At 40.2% G+C, this 20,250-nt stretch overlaps 1 protein-coding gene across 3 annotated transcripts in view; it reads right to left on the bottom strand.

The window, feature by feature from the left end:
- DGKI (diacylglycerol kinase iota) overlaps positions 1-20,250 on the bottom strand; it is a 100,974-nt gene that overhangs the window by 19,583 nt on the left and 61,141 nt on the right. For 2 of the 3 annotated variants that reach the window (XM_041398594.1, XM_041398595.1), the window contains one exon: positions 8,104-8,129. In XM_041398594.1, coding sequence (XP_041254528.1) covers positions 8,104-8,129 — 26 coding nt within the window. Of the gene's footprint in view, positions 1-6,110; positions 6,115-6,674; positions 6,685-8,103; positions 8,130-8,372; positions 8,396-15,324; positions 15,354-19,127; positions 19,151-20,250 lie in introns of all 3 variants that reach the window. The other variant, XM_041398596.1, reaches the window with a different exon arrangement.

Raw genomic sequence — 20,250 nt, 5'->3', positions numbered from 1 at the left:
ATTTTTCTTCATGTATTTTATGCACCTGCAAGTAGTGGAAGTGGCAACTGAAAACCAAGAAAAAATTAAACAGAAGCTAAACCTTGCAGGTTAAGGGGTTTTCTAGATGCTGGCCAAAAAAAGAAAAATCCAGAAATAAATGGTAAAACCACTTCTTCTATATTCACTATATTCAGTGAAATATATTCACCTAGACATATTCATTGATCTATATTCACTATGTGTCACTTCTTCTATATTCACTGAATTCACTAAATATAGTGAATATATTCACGGAATATAGTGAATATATTCACTGAAATATTCATTCATTCCATTCACAGGGAATAGAAAAAGGTTCCTGAACTCGCTGAAGGAGCCCAAAGATTGCAGAAGAAGCATGATGAAAATATGACAGCAAAAAATAGATGCAGTTTTGAGGTTTCCTGCCTAAATCATAATATCCCTTGTGCTGAATAAAACAAAGACTTTTTTTTTTTTTCCAAAATATATCTGTTTGCTTCCACTGCCCTAAAGAAACAGGTGTTAAACAAGGGTTCTCCACAGGTTCTCAGATTCAGAAAGGTCTTGGGCTTCTTATGGAACCTGAAGGCAATGGCACCAGTCTAGGCAGGTCGCAAGAGCTCTGATGTGAGGCACTATTTCCATGAAAGACAACAAAATAAAGAGCCTGAGAGCTCAAAATACTCCCAAGAGACCAAGAAAACTGAGAGTGCAGCAACCTACTGCAATCAAGAGCTCAACAGCACTGCTGAGCAGCAGCCAGGCACACACACACCTGTTCAGCATACTTCATACCTCACACAGTATCTTCAGCTATCTCATCTGGACAGGAAAACCTGCATAAGCAAATGTCCTCTTGTGGTTTGAGAGAGACACTTTTGAAGTCTGCTGGCCCTCCGGATAAGTCATGCCTCAACATCTATTTCTAGGATTGGTAGAAGAGGTAGAAAACCCTTCAAAATATTTGGGGCTGTCCTTTAGTTACAAAAGCACTGCAACCCATGCAGATTTAGAGAACTGACACAGTCTTGATTGCATCTGTTTGCCTAACTTAGCTAAATTTAACATGTAAAAAAATCAATCATTACTCAGGTGACTAAAAATATGCATTATGAACGTTTACCTTTTAAGAATTTAAAAATTCAAACAACTGCACCAAAACACTGGTAAGAGAGAAGAAGGGGAAGGGAAGGCAAAAATAGCCACACATTCTTGCTAAAGGGAAAGAAAGGCTAAATTCTCACTTACACAGAAGTCCCTTCATAGAACTCTGGAAGGATAAAGAGGCTTTCAAGTAGATGTAAATTACACTCAAGCTGCCTTTAAAGCCCCATTTTCACTCAGACTATTTTAAAGCTACTTTGATGCCAATTAGAGTCCAACCTGAATTGTTTATGTGGCACTAGTGCAGAGCTGAGAGTGCAGTTGATAGTTAGGAGTGAAAGTATTCATACCCTAATGTTGAACTTTTGCTGCAAAACCATTTAACTCAGATTTACAAAAGGCAAAGGTAAAAAAAAAAAAAAAAAAAAAACTTCCTTTATAAATAGTTCATAACCCCAAAGAACAGTCACAGATAAACTAAGCACCATCTGGCTCACATAATCACTTTTTTGCCTTCCTTTTCCCTTCCACCATTTTTATTTTTAAACCAAGACAACAATTTATGTCATTCTCAGGAGTGATGCAGTGGAAGAAAATATCTGTGATGAAGTGAGAACACAAGGCAGGGAAGACTTGGCTGATTAATGCAGTAATTTTATCAATACAGTGGCACTACCTTGTCAGAAAGAGAATTCTAGGTAAAATAATTAAGCAGTGGTTTGTTTTTAATTTAAAAATAAATAGGACAGCAAAAAGGAAGCATTGTGGGCCACACTGTTCCTCCTCTCTGGCTTTCTGGACCGTTCCCATCACAGGCAGTCTTAGCACATTCCTTTCAGGATTTTGCCACTGCAACACTGGCTGTAGTGCCTTTTCCTGGCAATATCTAAGCAACACTTCCTCAAAAAGCTAGGGCTTCACAGGAGGACTACATCATCCAAAATTCAGTTCAAGAATATTTTTTCTAGCCAAGTTCTTCAGTGGGTGAAGTGATTGCCACTCTTATCTGACCATGAGCAACCTCCATCAGAAAAATAAAAACAGAAGCAAAGTAGTTTGCAAGGTTACCCAGAGTTTTTGCTTGAAAACAAGCACTCTGATTCACACAACTTATTCTTCACTCATACTTCCTCCAGAGGGGGAAAGGATAATGGCAGTGGACATCGTGAAACAAATATTTTTCTGTTTTCATCTATTACTTATCCAGATGTTCACATCTCCCAGACATCTCCCTCTCAGATGCCTGCTGACCCCTCAGACTGCCTGGATATGATGAGAGGGTGGATGTAGGCACCTTTTAAAGGTTTCATCCAGAAAGGACATCCCTCAGCCCTAGACCTGTGCTTTCACAGAATGCTTTCTCTTGACAGGGGGATCCTGGGTCTGCATCAATGCCAGCCTCTGCTGAACTGAGAAGCAAATGAGCCAACCCAGATCCCCAAGGCATCATTGGCTCAGCCACAGACACTTTCAAAATGCTGCCCAGGAAGGCTTTCTTCCCAAAGTGGCTAATTAATCAAAATAAATACCTGCAGTCAGGAGCCTTCCTCCAACCCCTTCCATACTCTCTTTAATTTGCACAGAGAAAGCATTCCAAGACATCTCAATTTGTTGCTGGGTAAACAGCAGCATCACCATGAAGAATACAGCATCTCCTCTCTCTTTTGAAGGCCTCTGGTGTACAGAATAGCCATTTGGTTTGTTATCTTTATTTTTTTTGATTCTACCAGCACTGAGATATTTGGATTCATCTGCAGCACCCTGTTCACCCTTTTCATCAGTAGGGCAGACTGCTTCAAAACTCTAGAGAACATCCCTTTTCAGACTGTGACTCTCAAGATTAGTGGAGAGTGGCTCCAGAAAGAAGAAAGGAGGCCAAAAGAGTGAAGTCTGCATTCCCACAGGCCACCATGGGCAACAGGAAATCCCATCTATTGGAGGTTCCAGGAAGCATTATTCCTTCTTTTTCTGCTATTTTCTGGGGCTCCTGCAGCCATCTTCCTCCTTGCATGTGTTTAGGTCTCCTCTCTGTAATGGAGCTGGAGCAAATGCCAGAGTGGACAGGGCATTCCAAGGCAGGAGCAGACACTGCATAGCAAAGCATTTCCCTGTGTGGGATAGAGCCACCACAGCCTTCCAAGCACATACTTGATCAGCCCTTTCCTTATAACTCACATAGCAGCTCTCTCTATTCAGAGGGATCTCCAGAGGCAGAATTACACCTCCCACCTAAAACTTCCAGTTTGAGCCCATGCCAAGCAATCCCTGTGGAAATTTTTTTCTAATAGAGACTAATTTAGAAGTCACCATTATAAACTCACTTTACTTCTAATGCACTCCTGGCTCTACACATATCCCTCCTAAGTATACAATATCCAGGCTAGATGATTCCACGTCATGGAGTGACTCCATGGCATGGAACCAGCATCTGGCAGAATCTGAAAGACCTTTGAGTCTTGCTATTTGTCTTTTCAAGCAGAAACTCCATCCTTTATCTTAATCTCTTGTATAATATTATTACTTTGTAATAACTAACTGTCTTCAAAATTGCTCCACTGAATGTATTTCCCTCTTGTCTTAATTTCTCATTCATTCCCTATTCCCTCATGAATTTTGAATCTATTACACACAAAATGCCCAAAACCACAAACCCTAAATCACAGAAATTATGCTGATGCAGCAAAACCACATCTGCTGGAAGCAAACTAGGCAGAAAGCCCAATCTCGTTGGTTTTCAGAGAAATGAGTGGGAGAGCATGACATAAATATTTGGAACCTTTTGTCTCCCAATCACAATACAATTCAGGTGTGTAAGGATTAAGCTCTGGTTGACTGCTACTTGAGGTGCATTAGTATAGCTACTTAAAACTGAATAATTCCATCAAAGGCAAGGTTTGAAGTCAGACACAAGATTATTGAGCAGCATCAGCTCTAAGTTGCCATGACATGAATAACACACCCATGTCCCTACACTATTAATTGCAACACTCAAGAATTTGCTGGGTTTTTTTTTTCAGAATACTTGAAATGAAAATAGGTCATTTTAAGGTCATTTCGTTCAATTGCTCATGTGACGATGAAGAATCAACTCAAACATATAAGGTAAGCAAAGAATAGTAGAGAGAACCTAACTTTGGCCAGATGAAACTACAAATATGAATTTTTAATGCAGATTTCTGCAGGGTGGCTGTACATAGGAGTGGGCAAGGCATGATCCAGTGTGCACGCAAAATACAGTGCAACTCTGAAAGGTGAATGAAGGGTTTGGTAAACCTCAACCATTGACCTAACCACAACCAGACAACAAGTGTGCACTGGATAACCAGACAATGACTATGTAGGGGCAACACAATGTATTAGAAGTCTGCATTCCCATCACAGAATGGATGCAATAACCTCCAACAGTGTCAGACCTCCTGGGCATATCACCAGGACTTTTTACACAGCAAAAATGTAGCAGGTGATACCCTTCACTAAAAGATGACTTGTCTGGCCCTCCATCATGACATATACCAGGTCTTCCATGGGTCTGACACTTGCCCATTGTTGAGTCTCATCTAACCCCAAAACCCAAAGAAAACCACTTACTTCCAAGGCTGCTGGGCATGGAGCTGCAACAGGCAGTACCTGACTGGACAGATCCTTCTTCAGAGTCATCAATCCCCTGTCTAAACTGGTATGCTTTAAGACTTACTTGACTTGTATCATTTTGTCAATCAGAGCATTTGAGGGTAAGGGGTTTTGTCTACTCCTTTTGTTTATTAAAAAAAAAAAAAAAAGCTGATGGATTTCACTATTTAGTTAACTATTTCCTAGCTACCTGTACCAAGAACAAAGACACAAACCTTAAGAGGCATTGGGTATTTTTTCTTTTGAAATTTGGGATCTTCTAGCAGTGCTCTTTCCCTTTCTGTGCCAATTAAAATGGGCCTGTTTTGTAACTGATAAAGGTGCCTCTAACACATGTCCACAACAAGGAGCATTGTGTGCAGTTACAGTTGTTCAATAGATGCCCAGTCCCAGACAGATGGTGCTTTATCTTCACCCCCTTGTCAAGACAGCATAATGCATTGTCCTGTCAGGGATTAATGGAAGTGCCACTCACATTAGAGGCTAATTCTGGTACAAGTCTGTTAGAACACTACAGATGCTGCAGCTACTGTTTCCCACTGTGATTGTACCACTCTGTCCACACTGGAGCAGAAAGTAGGACATTCAGAGACCAAGGTGAGAGCACAGTGCAAAAATATACACAGAATGCAACCTTGTGGTCAATGGGAAAGAGTCATTTAAAAAGCAAGAAGAGGATGATAATAAAAACTCCACAGAGAAACAGTAGAAGAAAAAGTGACAATTGAATATTAAAGCAGACAAAACAAAGATCAAGAACCAAGAGGGAGGTTAAAACAAAAGATCCAACACGACAGAGAAAGAGCCTTTTCTCAGTAATGATCAACATATCACATCATCAGAAAATCAGCACTAGAATGGTGTCCATAATAGGGAAGAAAAGCTGTAATACAGGGCAGAATGTAGGTACAGTGAAGGTACATTATCTTCCCTCACTATGTAGCCCAAAGCATTATTGCCTTATTAAAAAAAAAAAAAAAAAAAAAAAAAAAAAAAAAAAAAAGTAAATATTTAACATGGAATAGGTACACAGTTGAGTACTGATTATTAATGAACATATAAGTCTCAAAACTGATTTCAAGATATGTACTCCAAGAAGAGAGTACATCTGCGTAAACACTATAAAAGACAGGCAATTTAGAGATAAGTTTTTGGCACTCTCATGGACCCTCTTTTTTGTTTAGATAAAGAGATTTGAGATCTAAGGCTAATTTGAGATGCCTCCACACATGCAGTCTCAGTGGACTGAGAACCTTCTAGACTCTAAAGAGCTTATGCTGCAGCACTTTTATCACATTTTCATTTTTGTACTGTGCCCATTTACCATGGTCTGTAGCTGGCATAGTGGGATAGAGGAAATCCAAGTATTGGACCCTTCTTTCTGAAAAGTCCCTGGAGAATGGGAAATCTTTTGTGCTTGAGAGAAGCTCCTACATATTTATAGGGATAACAAATCTAGTTAGAAACTCCATGGTCACAAAACTCTTAATAACTGGCACTATCATGTCACTAATTGGTCAAGGCCTTTCATTCTGCATTTCAGAAGAGGTTGCTTGTGAGATAAAGGAAAGGCAAGGAAGAAGAGGCTATTCAGAGATGTTGATCAAACCTGAAAAGCCAAACCATGGCAGCAGATGGTGGATAGCAAACAGAAAGGTTTTGTCAAAAACTCGAATAGAATAAAAGTAGTGGATAGAAGAAAAGCATTCTGACAGCATCAAAGACCAGCCTTTAAAGATACACAAGGAAATGCATATACACCGTCTGCAACTCCACTAATAGATAAAGATGAAGCAATACAGTAAACGCAAGGGAAATGAAATAGCAAGAACAGCTCATCACTAACAAGTTTATGCACTGAGATGCAGCTTGAGTCCAGGTCCTGAAATAGTATATTAGACTATAATGATTTCAAATCTCTTCTGAGAGTTGGAGACATGAGGTATACTGTTAACTTCTCACAGTCCTGTACTGAATATTAGAATCTGTGGTCATGGTAAAAAGCAGATAAACTATTAAACAGGAAAACTCCATCTGGTTCACAAAATCAATGAGCTGTAAATCATAAAAATCTAATAGGGCACACCAGGAAATTAAGCCTGTATGCTTCTGCCAGTCTCATACTTTTATTTGTCACAGGATCTGCTGTGACCAGACACTAGGAATGGACTAGATGGGCCTTTGATACCTTTGATCTTGCATGTTTGTTCACTTTTATGGCTTTCTTTACAACTTTTGTTACTGAGAAAGGACTCACCAAGGAGACGGAAGAGAGTTTATTAATGACAATATGTTTGACATCCATTATAGTGGACTAAAAACCTTGGCTGAGCCAAGGACAATGTAGGTTGATACCTAACTAGTCACTCCACACTCCAGCTGAACATAGTTCAGTGACACATTTCCAGGGTCAGACCTTCTTACACCTCCATTTGCAGCAGTCCTTACTATTCCCATCCGGACATTTCTTGAGTAATGCTTATGGTATTGGCCAGAAAACGTTCTGATTGTGTGACTGCATACAAATTGGATGCCAGAAGAAAACAGATATTTCTTTTTTGGACCAAAAGAGTATTCCCAGTTCAGAGCCACACGATGAACTTTCTCTTCTCAGTCAGTCTCCCTTTTTTTTTCCTCATTCCTTATGCAACTCTGGCAGTGCAATTACCACGCCTTCACAGTATGTCTCTGCATTTCAGTACCAGTGCTGCCATATATTGATATACTGTAGATGGACTTAAGTTTGCCACTTAAACAGCTGGTCATCACAAAGTCCCTCTTTAGGCCACAGGGAAAGAACAGATCCTTCAAGTCTCCCTCACAGCAAGCATATTGCCATAACCTGCAACTCTTGCTACTCAAGCCGTGAGATTTTTCCACGTAGAAGAGCCTAGCTGCCCTAAATTCCATACTGTCCTACTAAACTGACTTTACTGGTAACCCAAGATAATGTGTGTTTAAGCTTTTAAAACACAATGCATTCTCTTCTCAGTGACAAAGATGCTGTCCTGTGAGAGTCACAAAAGATGTGCTTATCTTTACAAAAACATGTAGTGTTCTTTAGGCCACACATTTTCCACAGGCAATGCTCTATTCAGGAGGATGAATAAACTGTAAACTCTAGCAATAATTCCATTTGATTAAGCAAGATTCATTTTACAAATAACTCAACAGTTTTGTCAGTCCCAATTAAACTAAATGATCAAGCACTTAATGTCTAGGGGTGAACAAAGTTTCATCAACACCAAAGTTTCATTTTTATAAAAAAACATCTTTCTCCACCATAACTGTGTTAAAACAGAGCTTACTCACTAGTCTTTGGTCTCATTTTTAATATGCTGTAAGTATCTATAAAACAGATCTTACCTTGATCTTCTGAAGAAACCGGTGACCTGGAATAAAACAACAAAATCCAGTCAATCTTGGGTAAAAGAAAGGTCACAAATAAAGTTTAGTCTCATTCTGGGGAATAGGATATGGAGTAATTTAAAATTTTTATTCTTTATTCCTTAGAAGAGAGGACTGAAGGACTGAAAGGCATCTGACAAAAAAAAAAAAAAAAAAAAAAAAAAAAAAGAATAGACCTGAACAGGTAAACAGGTCATCTAGCAGCAGATTCTGCAGTCCAGAGTGACCATATGGAGCCATCTCTGGAGGGCTGCTGCAAAGACTGTCTGTAGAAACTTGGCAGAAACTAATCTGCTACTGCCACTGCCAGGAGAAAACCTCACAGCTAGGGGTAGTCAAGGAAATTACATCTTGGTAGGAATTCACAGTCATTACAGTGGTCATTTTTTTGCCATAAATCAATGTAGTGGTTAGCATAAAACAGTAATCATAATTAATAACAACACATGCCATCTTCACAAAAGTGACACAACAGATAAAAAAAAATGTCTGCACAGATGTAAGTACAGAAAAAGCAACATACCAGCTGCAACACAAGAGTTATGAGATACCCTAACCAGTGGATTAGGACTCTGATAAAACCCCAAAAGAGGGAAGGGTTATGAAACACAAGTGACCTCTCAGCGTTGCTGCTGACAAAGAGAAGAACCTCAGTGAATTCCAGGGATTTGTGTCACAGTTCCCATCACTAAGGATTACACTCCTGATGGTTTTGGTCGCCACCCAGAACAAAAGAACCTGGAAGTACTGGCCCTCCATTTTTCCCTTTGCTGCAGTAACGTGGCTTAGCAAAACTGAGGCTAACCATGGAGCTGAATCTGGGATGTGCCTTCATTACTCAGACCAGACTGACAGCACAGAGTCCAGAGGACTGGACCATTCCTCAGCACTTCCCCAGCACAGGTTTCAATTGCATACACAGCCTTCCCACCCGATGAGTTTGTTCCTGCAGAGAGTGGGGCAACCCGTGTTTCCTTTCCAAGATATTTAATTTCACAACAATGTATAAAAATAACAAATTAGAAAAGATTTTAAAATGTTAGTGTTGCCAGCAAAGAGATCAAAGCCGACATAAGAAAAGCAGCCACAGAGGGGTGAAGGGAAAAGAAGGAACAAAGGGGAAAAGCGCACATGTATATTTAACTGAGTCAGCAGGGGCTGAGGGCTGGAGTGGGGAAAAGAAGTGAAGCAACCCTGGGTTAGAGGAATAAAGGAGATGAGGAAGAAGCCATGATCTCATTTCATAACAAGGGTTTGAAAATTAAGGTTGAGGGATTATAGAACATCAGAAGAAGATATGCAAATATGTAGATGCAAACAGGGAAAAATTGAAAGAAAAGAAGGAAGCTTTCCTGCCAAAGTATGTAAATTTTTTTGCTGTAAAATAGAGAGAGATTTGCAAATAAAGAGAGGAAAGAGTTGCAGCACAGCTGGAGCAATGGTCACTGTGAAAGGAAAAAAATTTGATTGCCTAATTAGGATTCTGGCTGCACAAGAAGCCAATGTGTCTGTATGGATCAGAATTAATTAATCCTCTACTCCCATTAAAGGCTCTGATTGCTTCTGAACATCCTAAGCATGTATCCTGCTCTGCTGCCAGCCGTGCCAGCTCTGCCCTTACCCTTCAGCCATGTGTGTGGAATACAGCAGGAATGCAGATAACCCAAAGGATGTAGCAGGCTCCACTAGAGCTGTCCTGCTTTGACCAGTTAGTTACAGACTTTTCCCCTCAACTTCTAGCAGAACCCCTTCTGAAGATCAAAACCCACTGCATTTTCTACAAGGTCAAACAAATCAGAATGGGTCATATCAAGAGGTGAAAGTTTTTTAGATACTTGAAAATATTTTTACACGCAAGAGTCATGCAAGGTTCCTTGGCTCACATGTTCTGACTCTCCATCCATTACCAATGCAGTATTCCACTGCATCAGCAGAATTTATCCCTTTGTTTTGTTCCTTAATTGCCCAGTTTCATCACCTTTCAGTTCTTTATTTGAAACAATAAAATAAACAATACAGATTATCCTATAATTTGGCCCTTCTTTATGGTTGGTTAAACAGACGTCATTAGTTCCTTAAAGCATCAACAACAGAAGAGATGTTATTACAAGATCAATACCTTCTCAATTAAAACATTGATTGAAGGGGAGGATGAAAAATATGTTTATTCATATTTTGCGTGCCTAAAATTATTCATATTTTTCAAATTATTACTGCCTTTTTGCTTTGTTGCCTGTCTCAAATACAATGTTTGTAAGAAATTTAACATTACACTGATGCTACTAGCAATGCTTTTATTTGAAAGGATCCATCAAGTAACTGTGTAGCCTGGCATCCTGAGAAAATAAGGTTTATATAATCTTATTTATATAGTTTCATCAGGTATATATCAGTATCTTGATGTGTACACATGCACCCTCTCTGTCTCACTCTGATAAACTCTGGGCTTGTTGGCTCATTTCATCCCTTGTTAAAGAGAGTCAATTCCTGCTTTCACACACCAGGAAACAAAATAGCATAAGCTCAACTTTTCTATGTAGCAGCAAAGCCACAAAGGAAGGTTTTGAATATCCCAGCCACAGGAAAAGCCTCAATGAGAGCTTCCACCACTGGAGATACCAAAGGCTCAACCACAATAAGCTGGGCTTCCTTTGTTCCACTACTGACATGAAGAATTTTGGCAGAGTGGAGAGGACTTTCAGCATCCTCCTACAATTCCAGGCCATACAATTTAGCAAGGGGGAGGCAGGCTTTCATAACTGCTCAAGTCCTCTCCTAACTACACCAAGGGGAGTCTTGTTTCTAGCTGTGATGGAAGGAAGTGAGGCTGCAGAAACCCCCACACTAAATAGAATAGGGCATTTTGTGCACTGACCCGGCCACCCCATGCTTACGACAGGCTCTAAGGGAGGAAAGAGAGAAAGCCTAATGACCTGCTCTAAACCACATCCACTCACTCCACAGCCACAGGGGCTTTCCTGAGAGGACAAAAAAAATCCAGTAGATGCTCATATTTCCGGTCACACATCTTTCTCTCAGGTCTGTAAGAAGTGTGAGAGACAGACTGTGGCAGCACTGGTCACCAGACAGGTGTTCCAAGAAGGGAGGATTCTCATCTGCTAACATTCACACAGGAACCATCTGTCTAGTGCCTGTCAGCTACTCTCCCAATATGATCCTGGCTATGTGCTTCACTGTCATAAAGAAGCCAGTTATCATCTTCACAGCCTCCATGCCTCAAAAAAAAATTAGAGACAAGTCAGACATACTTCAGGAAAACTAATATACTGTCAAGATCTGTGGTCTCACCTGAGTCAAAACACTTTGCCAAATGACATCTTGAAGAGATTTTCATTTGGTTAAACAAAACAGAAAAAAATCTTCAGGAAAAGGTTCAGGCACCACAATATCCTGTTCTTGGCCATTTCAGAATGGAATAACTTTTTTCTTTATACACATCAACTTTTTTCTATATACACATCAACTGGGTTTTTCTTCTGGTTTTATCTTGATGTAAAATTAACTTGGAAAGTAATTGTAGAAAGAAAGGGTCATCATCTCCCCAAGAGAGTAAAGGCAGGCCAGATTATCTGTGACTGACTACATTTCCAGAGTCATGAGATTCAATTATCTTTTCTACCAACAGTGATATTTATTTTCCCATGCATAAACGAAACTGTGGAGCCTGATTTCACATATTTTCACTAAAGGCTTTAATCTGACTTTCTCCCTGCTCTGGTTTTGCAAACAGCTATTGTTGTAGCAGATAGTTTGAGCAAAGACATATTTTTGTGATAGGAAAGAGGATCAGAAGGGAGGAGGAGGAACAGCACGTTGTCAAGAAAGGTCTTATCATCTCTGTTTGCTCATTGACTGAGCTGTTCATTGACCTCCTTTCTTACAGGTCCTGCAGCAGTCTTCTCCTGTTGCAGAGTAGCAAACTCAACCCAGAGGGATAACAGGACTTGCAAGCCTCAGTCTGCAAGGGGAAGCTGTGCAAGGTCTGTTCCACCACCCCTTACACAAGCAAAACAGTACCCTTTGGGCTTAGCACAAAATCCTCAAGCATCTTCCAGAAATCAAGGTGCATATCTTTAGAAATGCATACAAAAGGCCATAAAATGGTGTAAAAAAGCCTGATCATGCATAAATTAGATGCATGCAGCAAATTGGAGTACTTACAATATTGAAGGCATGAGACCTGCCCACCTGAAACCACAACAAGCCTCCAAGTTCACTGTCTGATCCAAAGCTCACTGGAATTTTCCCACTCACTCTTGAAGGGTTTGGATGAATTGCCGCAGAAGTCTAATCCTCAGTATAGACAAGGCAACCTTCAGTATCATACAAACCTCTCTCAAAGAGCCAAACTGTCACAGCTGTTTCCAAGAGCACAGTCCAATGTGCAAGCACTAGGTTTGGTCAGACTAGATGGGTGGAAGAAGGAATATTCGTTTCTGAGGGAAGTGCAGGGAATATCACAATTTTCAGCCTTGTCAGCTGAGACTTAGGAACCTAGAGATATACAGCCAGACTCCAGGAAATTAATTCTAACAAAATTTCAGCAAAAGAGTACATTATTCATGAAGACAAAAGCCTCTGGAGAAACAAATTTGGAGCTGATGTAAAGCAGCTATTTTAATCAATAAACCTGTAGCAGAAACTGTCTGCACCAGACCTGTTTAAAACCAGCCATTTAATATTTAAAGGCCAAATAACAATCTCTATGCAGCAATTCTACTGGGGTTTATGACCATTCCACTTTTTTTCCTGCTTAAGGAATGTATTTCTGAAAACTTTTAAATTCAGTCTGACAACAGCTGCCTGTGATGAGGAGAGAGCAAGAGCTGTCAAATTAAACCCATTCCTTCTCATTTTGCAAGTGCATCTCTTCAAAACCAAAAGTGGCATCCCTGTTGGGATTCATTCACATATCCTCCGATTGCAAATGAAGAAAAATTTTAGCACATCAAGTATTTTTAAAATATAGGTGAGGAAATCCTCTCATTCAGCAATTTGTATCAATACCCCTGTAACTGCGAGTCCCCTGCAGTCCCAGCTGCAAGCAGTATGTAATTTTATTGGTAGAAAGGCAGAAATGCTTGCTTTCCTGGTCCCTGAGCAGATAATGCTCAGTCTGGGCATGTCACTTGATGAAAAAATAAAAGCCTAAGAATTTCTGATAGCTTCCTCACACTTTCACTTTAAACCTATACATTCCCAGTCAGAGTGACCATCAGAGGCTGGAGAAGTATAGCAAGTTAGAAAGTTCAGCAAAGGCAAATGCACTTCAGGAGGAGTAAACCCATGCAAAAAGACAGGCTGAGGGTTTAACACCTGAGAAGAAGCTTTTCTGATGCTTTTCTGATGCTTTTCAGAAAAGATGCAGAGTACAATTTGAAAATCTGTCAGCAGAGTTCCCTGCAATGGAAAGGGCCAAAGACACACTGAGCTGTATTTGCTAGTGCAGAGCCATAAAGTAGGTGGAAGTGATTTTTGACCCTCTACTCCATGCTTGGGAGACTTGAGAACAAGACAGACATTGACAAATTGGACTGAGTTCCAGAAAGGGCTACAGATATGCTGTGGGCATCAGAGGACAGGCTATGGAATCTGGGTTTGTTCAGTAAGAAGAGAAGGTTTGGGCAAAATCTAATTGCTGCCTTCAACTACTTAACAGGAAAGGATAGAGAAAACAGAGTCTGCATGAAGAAAGAAGCAACAGTCACAAGCTGGCGCATGGGATTTCAGATGGGATGTTAAGGAAAAAAATGTCTATCCACATGGATGATCAAAGAGAAGAACAAGTTGTGTAAAGAGATTGTTGAATCTCCAGTTTTGCAGATATTCAAAACTCATCTGGAAAAGGCTCTGAACTTCATCTAGCTAGATCTATCCTGAAGATTTGTATTAGATGACCTTCAGAGTTCTTCCCAACCCAAGTTTTTCTGCAATTCTCAAAGTCTCTCTACAAAGCTTTCTGGTTTTACTACCCCATTTTTCCTGTCATTCTTTTCTCCCAAATATTTCTCGTAGACAATGACCATACTGCTTCACACACATGGGAAAATGCTGACCAGCAAAGCCCCCTGAATCTGAGAAATTCCATTCAAGTTATTTATTATTTTGCAGAAATCTGTTTGGACATGTCCTGTAACCTGCAACGATCATCTAGAGACAAACACTAGAGATCTTATCATTCCTTAATCCTGCTAAAGGACAAGATCAGTATTCCTTCTAGCATCTCTGTAACTTCTGATGCCTCACATTGTAGCTTTTATATTTTTCAGATTCTGTACTGCTTTAGAGTGTACTTCTGAGTTTCATATTAAGGAATGGTAAGCTCTCTTCACAGAGTAGGTAGACAAAATAATTCCTTTCCTAGCTTAGGACCAAGGACAACTGATCAAAATCTTAGGCCCAAGAACATAGACAATGTGGATTGAAGAGAGAAAAACAAGAAGGATGGGACTTCATATCTTAAAGGTGTAACTGGACAATTAACTCCAATATGCTAATGGACCAGAACTTATAAAAATGTGAGACCCCCCCCCCCCACCCCCCAACTGGTTGTCCATCTTTGTGACCATTTTGGGTTCATATTTGGTGTAGCCCTGGCTGGGCTGTTGTGCTGCCCAAGATGTACCTATTGAGACCTCCTGATAAATACCTACTTTATTTTTTAGCTCCATCTAGTCTCTGTTCTAGGTCAGCCTTCACAAGGCATCACTTCCTTCAGCAGTCTCCGTCTCCACCTGCACAGCAGTCACTGCCTCAGGCTGTTCACGTGCAGTCCAACATACAGGAAAGTAATTGGTGCTTCTTAGGGAAACCAGGGCAACTCAGATGTGTTCCATGCTGGTTCTCAGGCATGTCAGTGTCCCCTATATTGTCACATGCCTTTTTGCACAACTGCTTAACTTTTTATATTTTACCTTTCCTCTGTCCACTGTGGAATGTTTTAATACAGACTTGTAAGACCAATGCAACTATACCTGAAGCTGTACTGACACCCAGAGGAGTTGTCTAGGAATTGCTGCTTAAAAAGGGAATAGAAGATTTTATTGCAAAATCAGTTATAAATCCCAACGTGCCTATCATTAATTATTTTAAAGGAGAAAAAGGATAGAGAAATGTTCTATAACATTTATATTGGATAAGATAGTTCCACTGCAAAACATGACCTGAGCAAGCTGGCTTGGTATTTGCTTGAAAAAGAAGGTATTTCCAAATGAGCAGCAAGATCACTGTAGAATAATCACAGTTTGTTTGGATTCATTTTTTTGTTTTGTCTTTTTTATAAATACTTGGCCTTTCTTTCTCTTATCATCACATGACACTAAAATATCTCAGTGGAATAGAAGAGAATTATTTTGAAGAGGGTCCTATCCCAGCTTCTTTGAAATGCTCTTCTTCCATTTCCAAACTTTAATTAAATCTTCGAATCCTCACTGACCTATGGAAAACAAGATCTAAGGACATTATGAAATGTTTTAGAGAAACAACAACCTGGATGTCAAGGGATTGGATGTTGTTTGACACAGGTCACTGTTAAGAAGACCTAGAACAGGAGCTAAAGTGGCTACATTTACGCATTTCCTCATCATTCTACATGAGAATAAAGGCATATCTATTAGGTAACAAAACATCTGGCTTTTCCTCAACAACAAATAGGTGCATTTTTACTTCTTCCAGGAAAAGATTAAAGCAGAGGTCACTTTGTTGGGACTTCAGCTTTATTTAACCCAGAGAAAGAAATTATTTTGCTAAGCACAATGCCATGGCAGCCCCATTTTGAGCACCTCAGGTGTAACCTGGCTCATAAGACACAGCTTCACTTGGCCCTCAGGCTAGATGGAGGTGAAGCACATCAGCTGCTTTGTGTCTTGAGATACTACCCAAATAATTTCACGCCACTTTGGGTTTCTAAACAATCCAGAAGCTATCCTAAATGGTGTGTTTGTTACAACAATGCAAACCCGTCACTTTTGAGAAACAGCATTTTGTTCCTGAAACACATTAATCCCACCTGATTTTCACAAGTGCTAAGCACTAAGAAACCCTCACTTACCTGCCATCTTTTAAAAAACAATCTAAAAATTTAAAAAATTACCTTAGTTAATATGCATAACACAGAGATCCTAGGCAGATCAGAACTGCTGAGCCATTTACACTCCTGCTATAGACTAACTGATGGAGAAAGAACTTCTATTGGGAGTTTCAGATATGATTTTTGTGCTGCACTTTTAGATGTCTGGCACAGAAACAGGAATTTAGGAGTCAGGGTTACAGTGGTTCCAAGCCACCTCTGGCTCTCTGATTTCAACTCTTGGCATAATTTAGTCAGGTCCATCTGTCCCTGCTTGGCCATGGGCATCAGCACTGCCAGAACCTCAGCAAGGCTCTTTGTTATGGCCCTGCTCCCATGTATTTCCCTGCCTTGCAGACACCTCTGTGCCAGCACTGCTAAACACTCTCGGTCTCAGCTACCAAGACAAAGCTGTGGGTTTTAGTGGGCCTTTCCTAGTGCAGAGGAGCAGCAGGCAAGCAGGGACAGACTGAATGTTTTTAAGCTTTCAAAAGTGTCTCTGCTCACCCAAGTCCTTTGGCAGGCATGTGAAAGAGGCACTGTACCTCCTACACCCTGATATATGAGCCCAGAGCCAGGGGACTCAGGCACTCACACTAGACATGGAAGGGAAAGGGCAGCTCCTGCAGAGCAGCCATGCCAAGACACACAGCCTGGGAAACAATGACCTTTCCAAGCAGCCCTAGTGAAAATTATCACTTTTGTTCCATGAGTCAAGTGAGGGCTAATGTCAGAATATCATCCCCAGCCTCACCAAACACTAATTTCTGCAGGTCTAAAATACTCCATTGTAAACCTCAAAAGATGACCTATTTCCACACAACTATTCTTTGTCTTTACCTTTTTGTCACATGGTATTTTAGACATTTCCCAGGTTTCAGCCACAGCAGAAATACAAACATGATGATATCTGAAGAATTATTGAAAGGTTTGGCTTTTTTAAAATTTCACACAGTCAACTCAGATGAAATAGTACTTCTGTGTGATATTTTAGAGCAGCTATTTTACCAAACTACATTTCTATTCTCTTTGAAAGCCTAAGTTCTGGTTTAACAGCCTAAGTTCTGTTAAACCAGAACTTAGGGATATGAACAGGAATAGAAATACAGTCTGAATGCATCTAATGAGATGTCCAGGTGTGAAAGCTTGAACACAGTGTGTAGCCCAATGTGTGTGTAACACATGTACAGAGCTGTTTCTTACCCAAGCTCTGAAGATCACTAGTTTTTGCTTTGATAAGACAGCTTGGTATACTGAGTGAGAACACATTAAGAACCAGTCTCCTCTCCAAGCAGATGGCAGCTCCTTATGGCAGGCACAGAGCACATGGTCACAGGCTTGCTATTCCTGTGCAATGCCCAGAAAACTAGGATTGGGATATTTGGGGTTTGGTTTTTGTTGTTTTGGTTGTTTTTTTTCTTACTTCAACTCTTAAAAATGAGTAAGTGCACATAAGTACAAACATAAATGTCTAAAACTACATGGTACACAACTTTTCCAGCCTTGATTGGCTTTTAAGTCTGCCATACTGGAGAATATTTGACCTATATTTATAACAGTCCTTAAAGAATACCCAGAAGAATATATCTTTCTGTCAGTCATCTTTTATCACCTCAGTAAACCCATCCATCCCCTTTTCCAGCACCTTAAATGTCACTGGGGACTGTAGGTCTGTTGTTTCCAGTACATAAAGCTGGAGAGAGGGATATTCACATTCTACAGTGGCATTGTCAGATCCACTATTGCTACCCTTCTCCTGCCAGGTACAGTTACCACATGTCCAATGCTTGCAGGGAAAGCAGTAGGCCCCAAAAATTAAATTATCAAATGTCATTTTCTTTTACCCAGACAAAAATAAAATGAGATTATGAGAAGTCTTTCTCTTGATATATTGCTGCGTTATTTGCTGTAAAGCTGTCTTACTTCTCAGAGAAGATTCTGCTTTGCAAATCAAGGACTAAAGTAGGCAAGCAAGGATGCAAGCAAAGGGGAAAAACAACACAGTTGTTAAAAAAAAAAAAAAAGAGAAAAGAGACTCTACTGCTTCAGTCTTGGCTATCAGCCAGGGAGTGGAAAGCAGATTAATAACTGTTATGGTAAACCACTTCAAGGAAACCAAGGTACCCCGTTATCTCTACTTTGCCAACATCATTTTTTTATCCTTTAAATGCACTCCAAAATAAAAACCTCTAACCCATGTGGAAAACCTGTCTTTGCCCCTTTTTCTACTGGAAATAATCAGAAGGCATTTTCAAGCTAGGTGGTAGTTGACTTTTTAACATTCAGGTAAGATGGTTCCTTTGTCAAGTATATGTGCCTTCTCTTGCTTGAAGTTGCCCCAAGGAGAGGAGGAGAGCTGGACTGATTTTGGAAAGTGGAATGCCAGTCAAGAAGCAAGATCTCTCTAAAGAAGCCAATTTGTAGTCTCATCATGTGTGGGAGTGTTTTGCATGTCACTGTCTGTCGAAATAATTTGCCAGCAGGGTGAATTTCCTCAGCTGTGCATCAGGTGTTGAGATGCCACAAAAGTCATTAAGAGGGGGCAGCTTGGCGAGAAAAGAAGAAGCCAAAATCCCACCCAGTCCACTCTGGGGAGCTAAATGCTGAATGATAAAATGTATTGGTAATAAGTACTGAGAAGAAAAAGAACACTGTACAGGATACTGTACAGGATGTGCTCTGTTTCTGCCATCTATCGAAGGGGCAGATGTACAAGCCCACTTCACATGTACACACTGTTATTAAAATCCCTTTGCCTCAACAGCAGAGTCTGGAGACTTCATTCCTGAAGAAAACACACACTCTCCGCAATGCATTCACATATACAAAGAAGATTATAGACATGCAAATCTAAACCAATTTCTGATTTCTTCTTTTCCCAATTATGGTTAACAAGAGCAGAAGCAAAAGTTGTGTCTTAAAGCTCAGTATTACTGGGCTGGGGTTGTCAAGATGACATGTAGGTACCAATTACTAATCACTGTTGCAGAAAATTTTAAATACTACCTATGAATTTTCTACAGCCTAGTTCTCTATAGATAAGGCCAAACTTGACAGTAGTGACATAAAAAGTCTACTAATCAAAACACAGGCATAGATGATTAAATAAGGTTTTGCCTGTATGCAATCACTTAAAGGTAACACCAGAAGTTGCTGAAAGTTTGTTTTGAATAGCTTCCAGAACCATCTGATTCTCATTGTTTGCAAAGGTCCCTCAGGCCAGTGCATGCAATCATCACAAAGCCGTGGCCCATCCCCTGACCTAGCAGGGCTTGTATGTGGCACCACTTTCCTTTGTCCTGCTTTTGTGCCTTCAGACACCAGAACTAAATGCTGGGATCTTTCCATGCCCAGAACCATCCCTGAGATGGTACCACTCCAGCTGAAGTAGCACAAAGCCTCTTGAATCCTGAGTTCAGAGCATCTGTTCTCATGTTTTACCCACTCAGCATAAACCAAGAGCATATCTCATGCAGGCCAGTCTTTGCAAAGGTATTTCAGAACGAACATTCCTCTCCATTCTCTCTTTTTAGCATTATTTTCCTCTCCCAACTCTGCCTTTCTTCTACAGCTGAGTCAAGTTGTGTCTACTAATCAGACATGGCCAGGAGTCCCTGAATAATTCTTGCATTTTTCCCCACTGAAATTCTCCCAAAACAATGAACATGGCTAAGAACTCAATGTATATAGAGAGATTGTATTCACAACCAAAGCTTAAAATACATGGCATTATTTACCACACCTGTGCACTAGACTAAAAAAATTAACAGGTGCCATCCTTGTCAAAGAATTCTTCATCAGTGGCAGTAAGGGAAGAGTTATAGAGGAATTGAAGAAAGGTTTGCCGGATGGTGGATAAATTGTAGCTTCTATCTGGGATGGGTATAAAATTTTAAGTAGTGTGAATACATCATGCTGCAAATAGCAAAAGCTTTAAAAATACAGAACCAGACCCCACACCAAAATGCATAATTTTTTTCACACTCAGTCTCATGTAGGGAAGTTGCTTTCCCTCC

The sequence above is a fragment of the Onychostruthus taczanowskii genome, unplaced genomic scaffold, assembly GCF_017590055.1.
Source record: "Onychostruthus taczanowskii isolate IOZ18803 unplaced genomic scaffold, ASM1759005v1 scaffold15, whole genome shotgun sequence".
NCBI lineage: Eukaryota > Metazoa > Chordata > Aves > Passeriformes > Passeridae > Onychostruthus > Onychostruthus taczanowskii.
The sequence above is the reverse complement of the archived record's forward strand: the minus strand, read 5'-3'. Positions and strand labels throughout refer to the sequence as shown.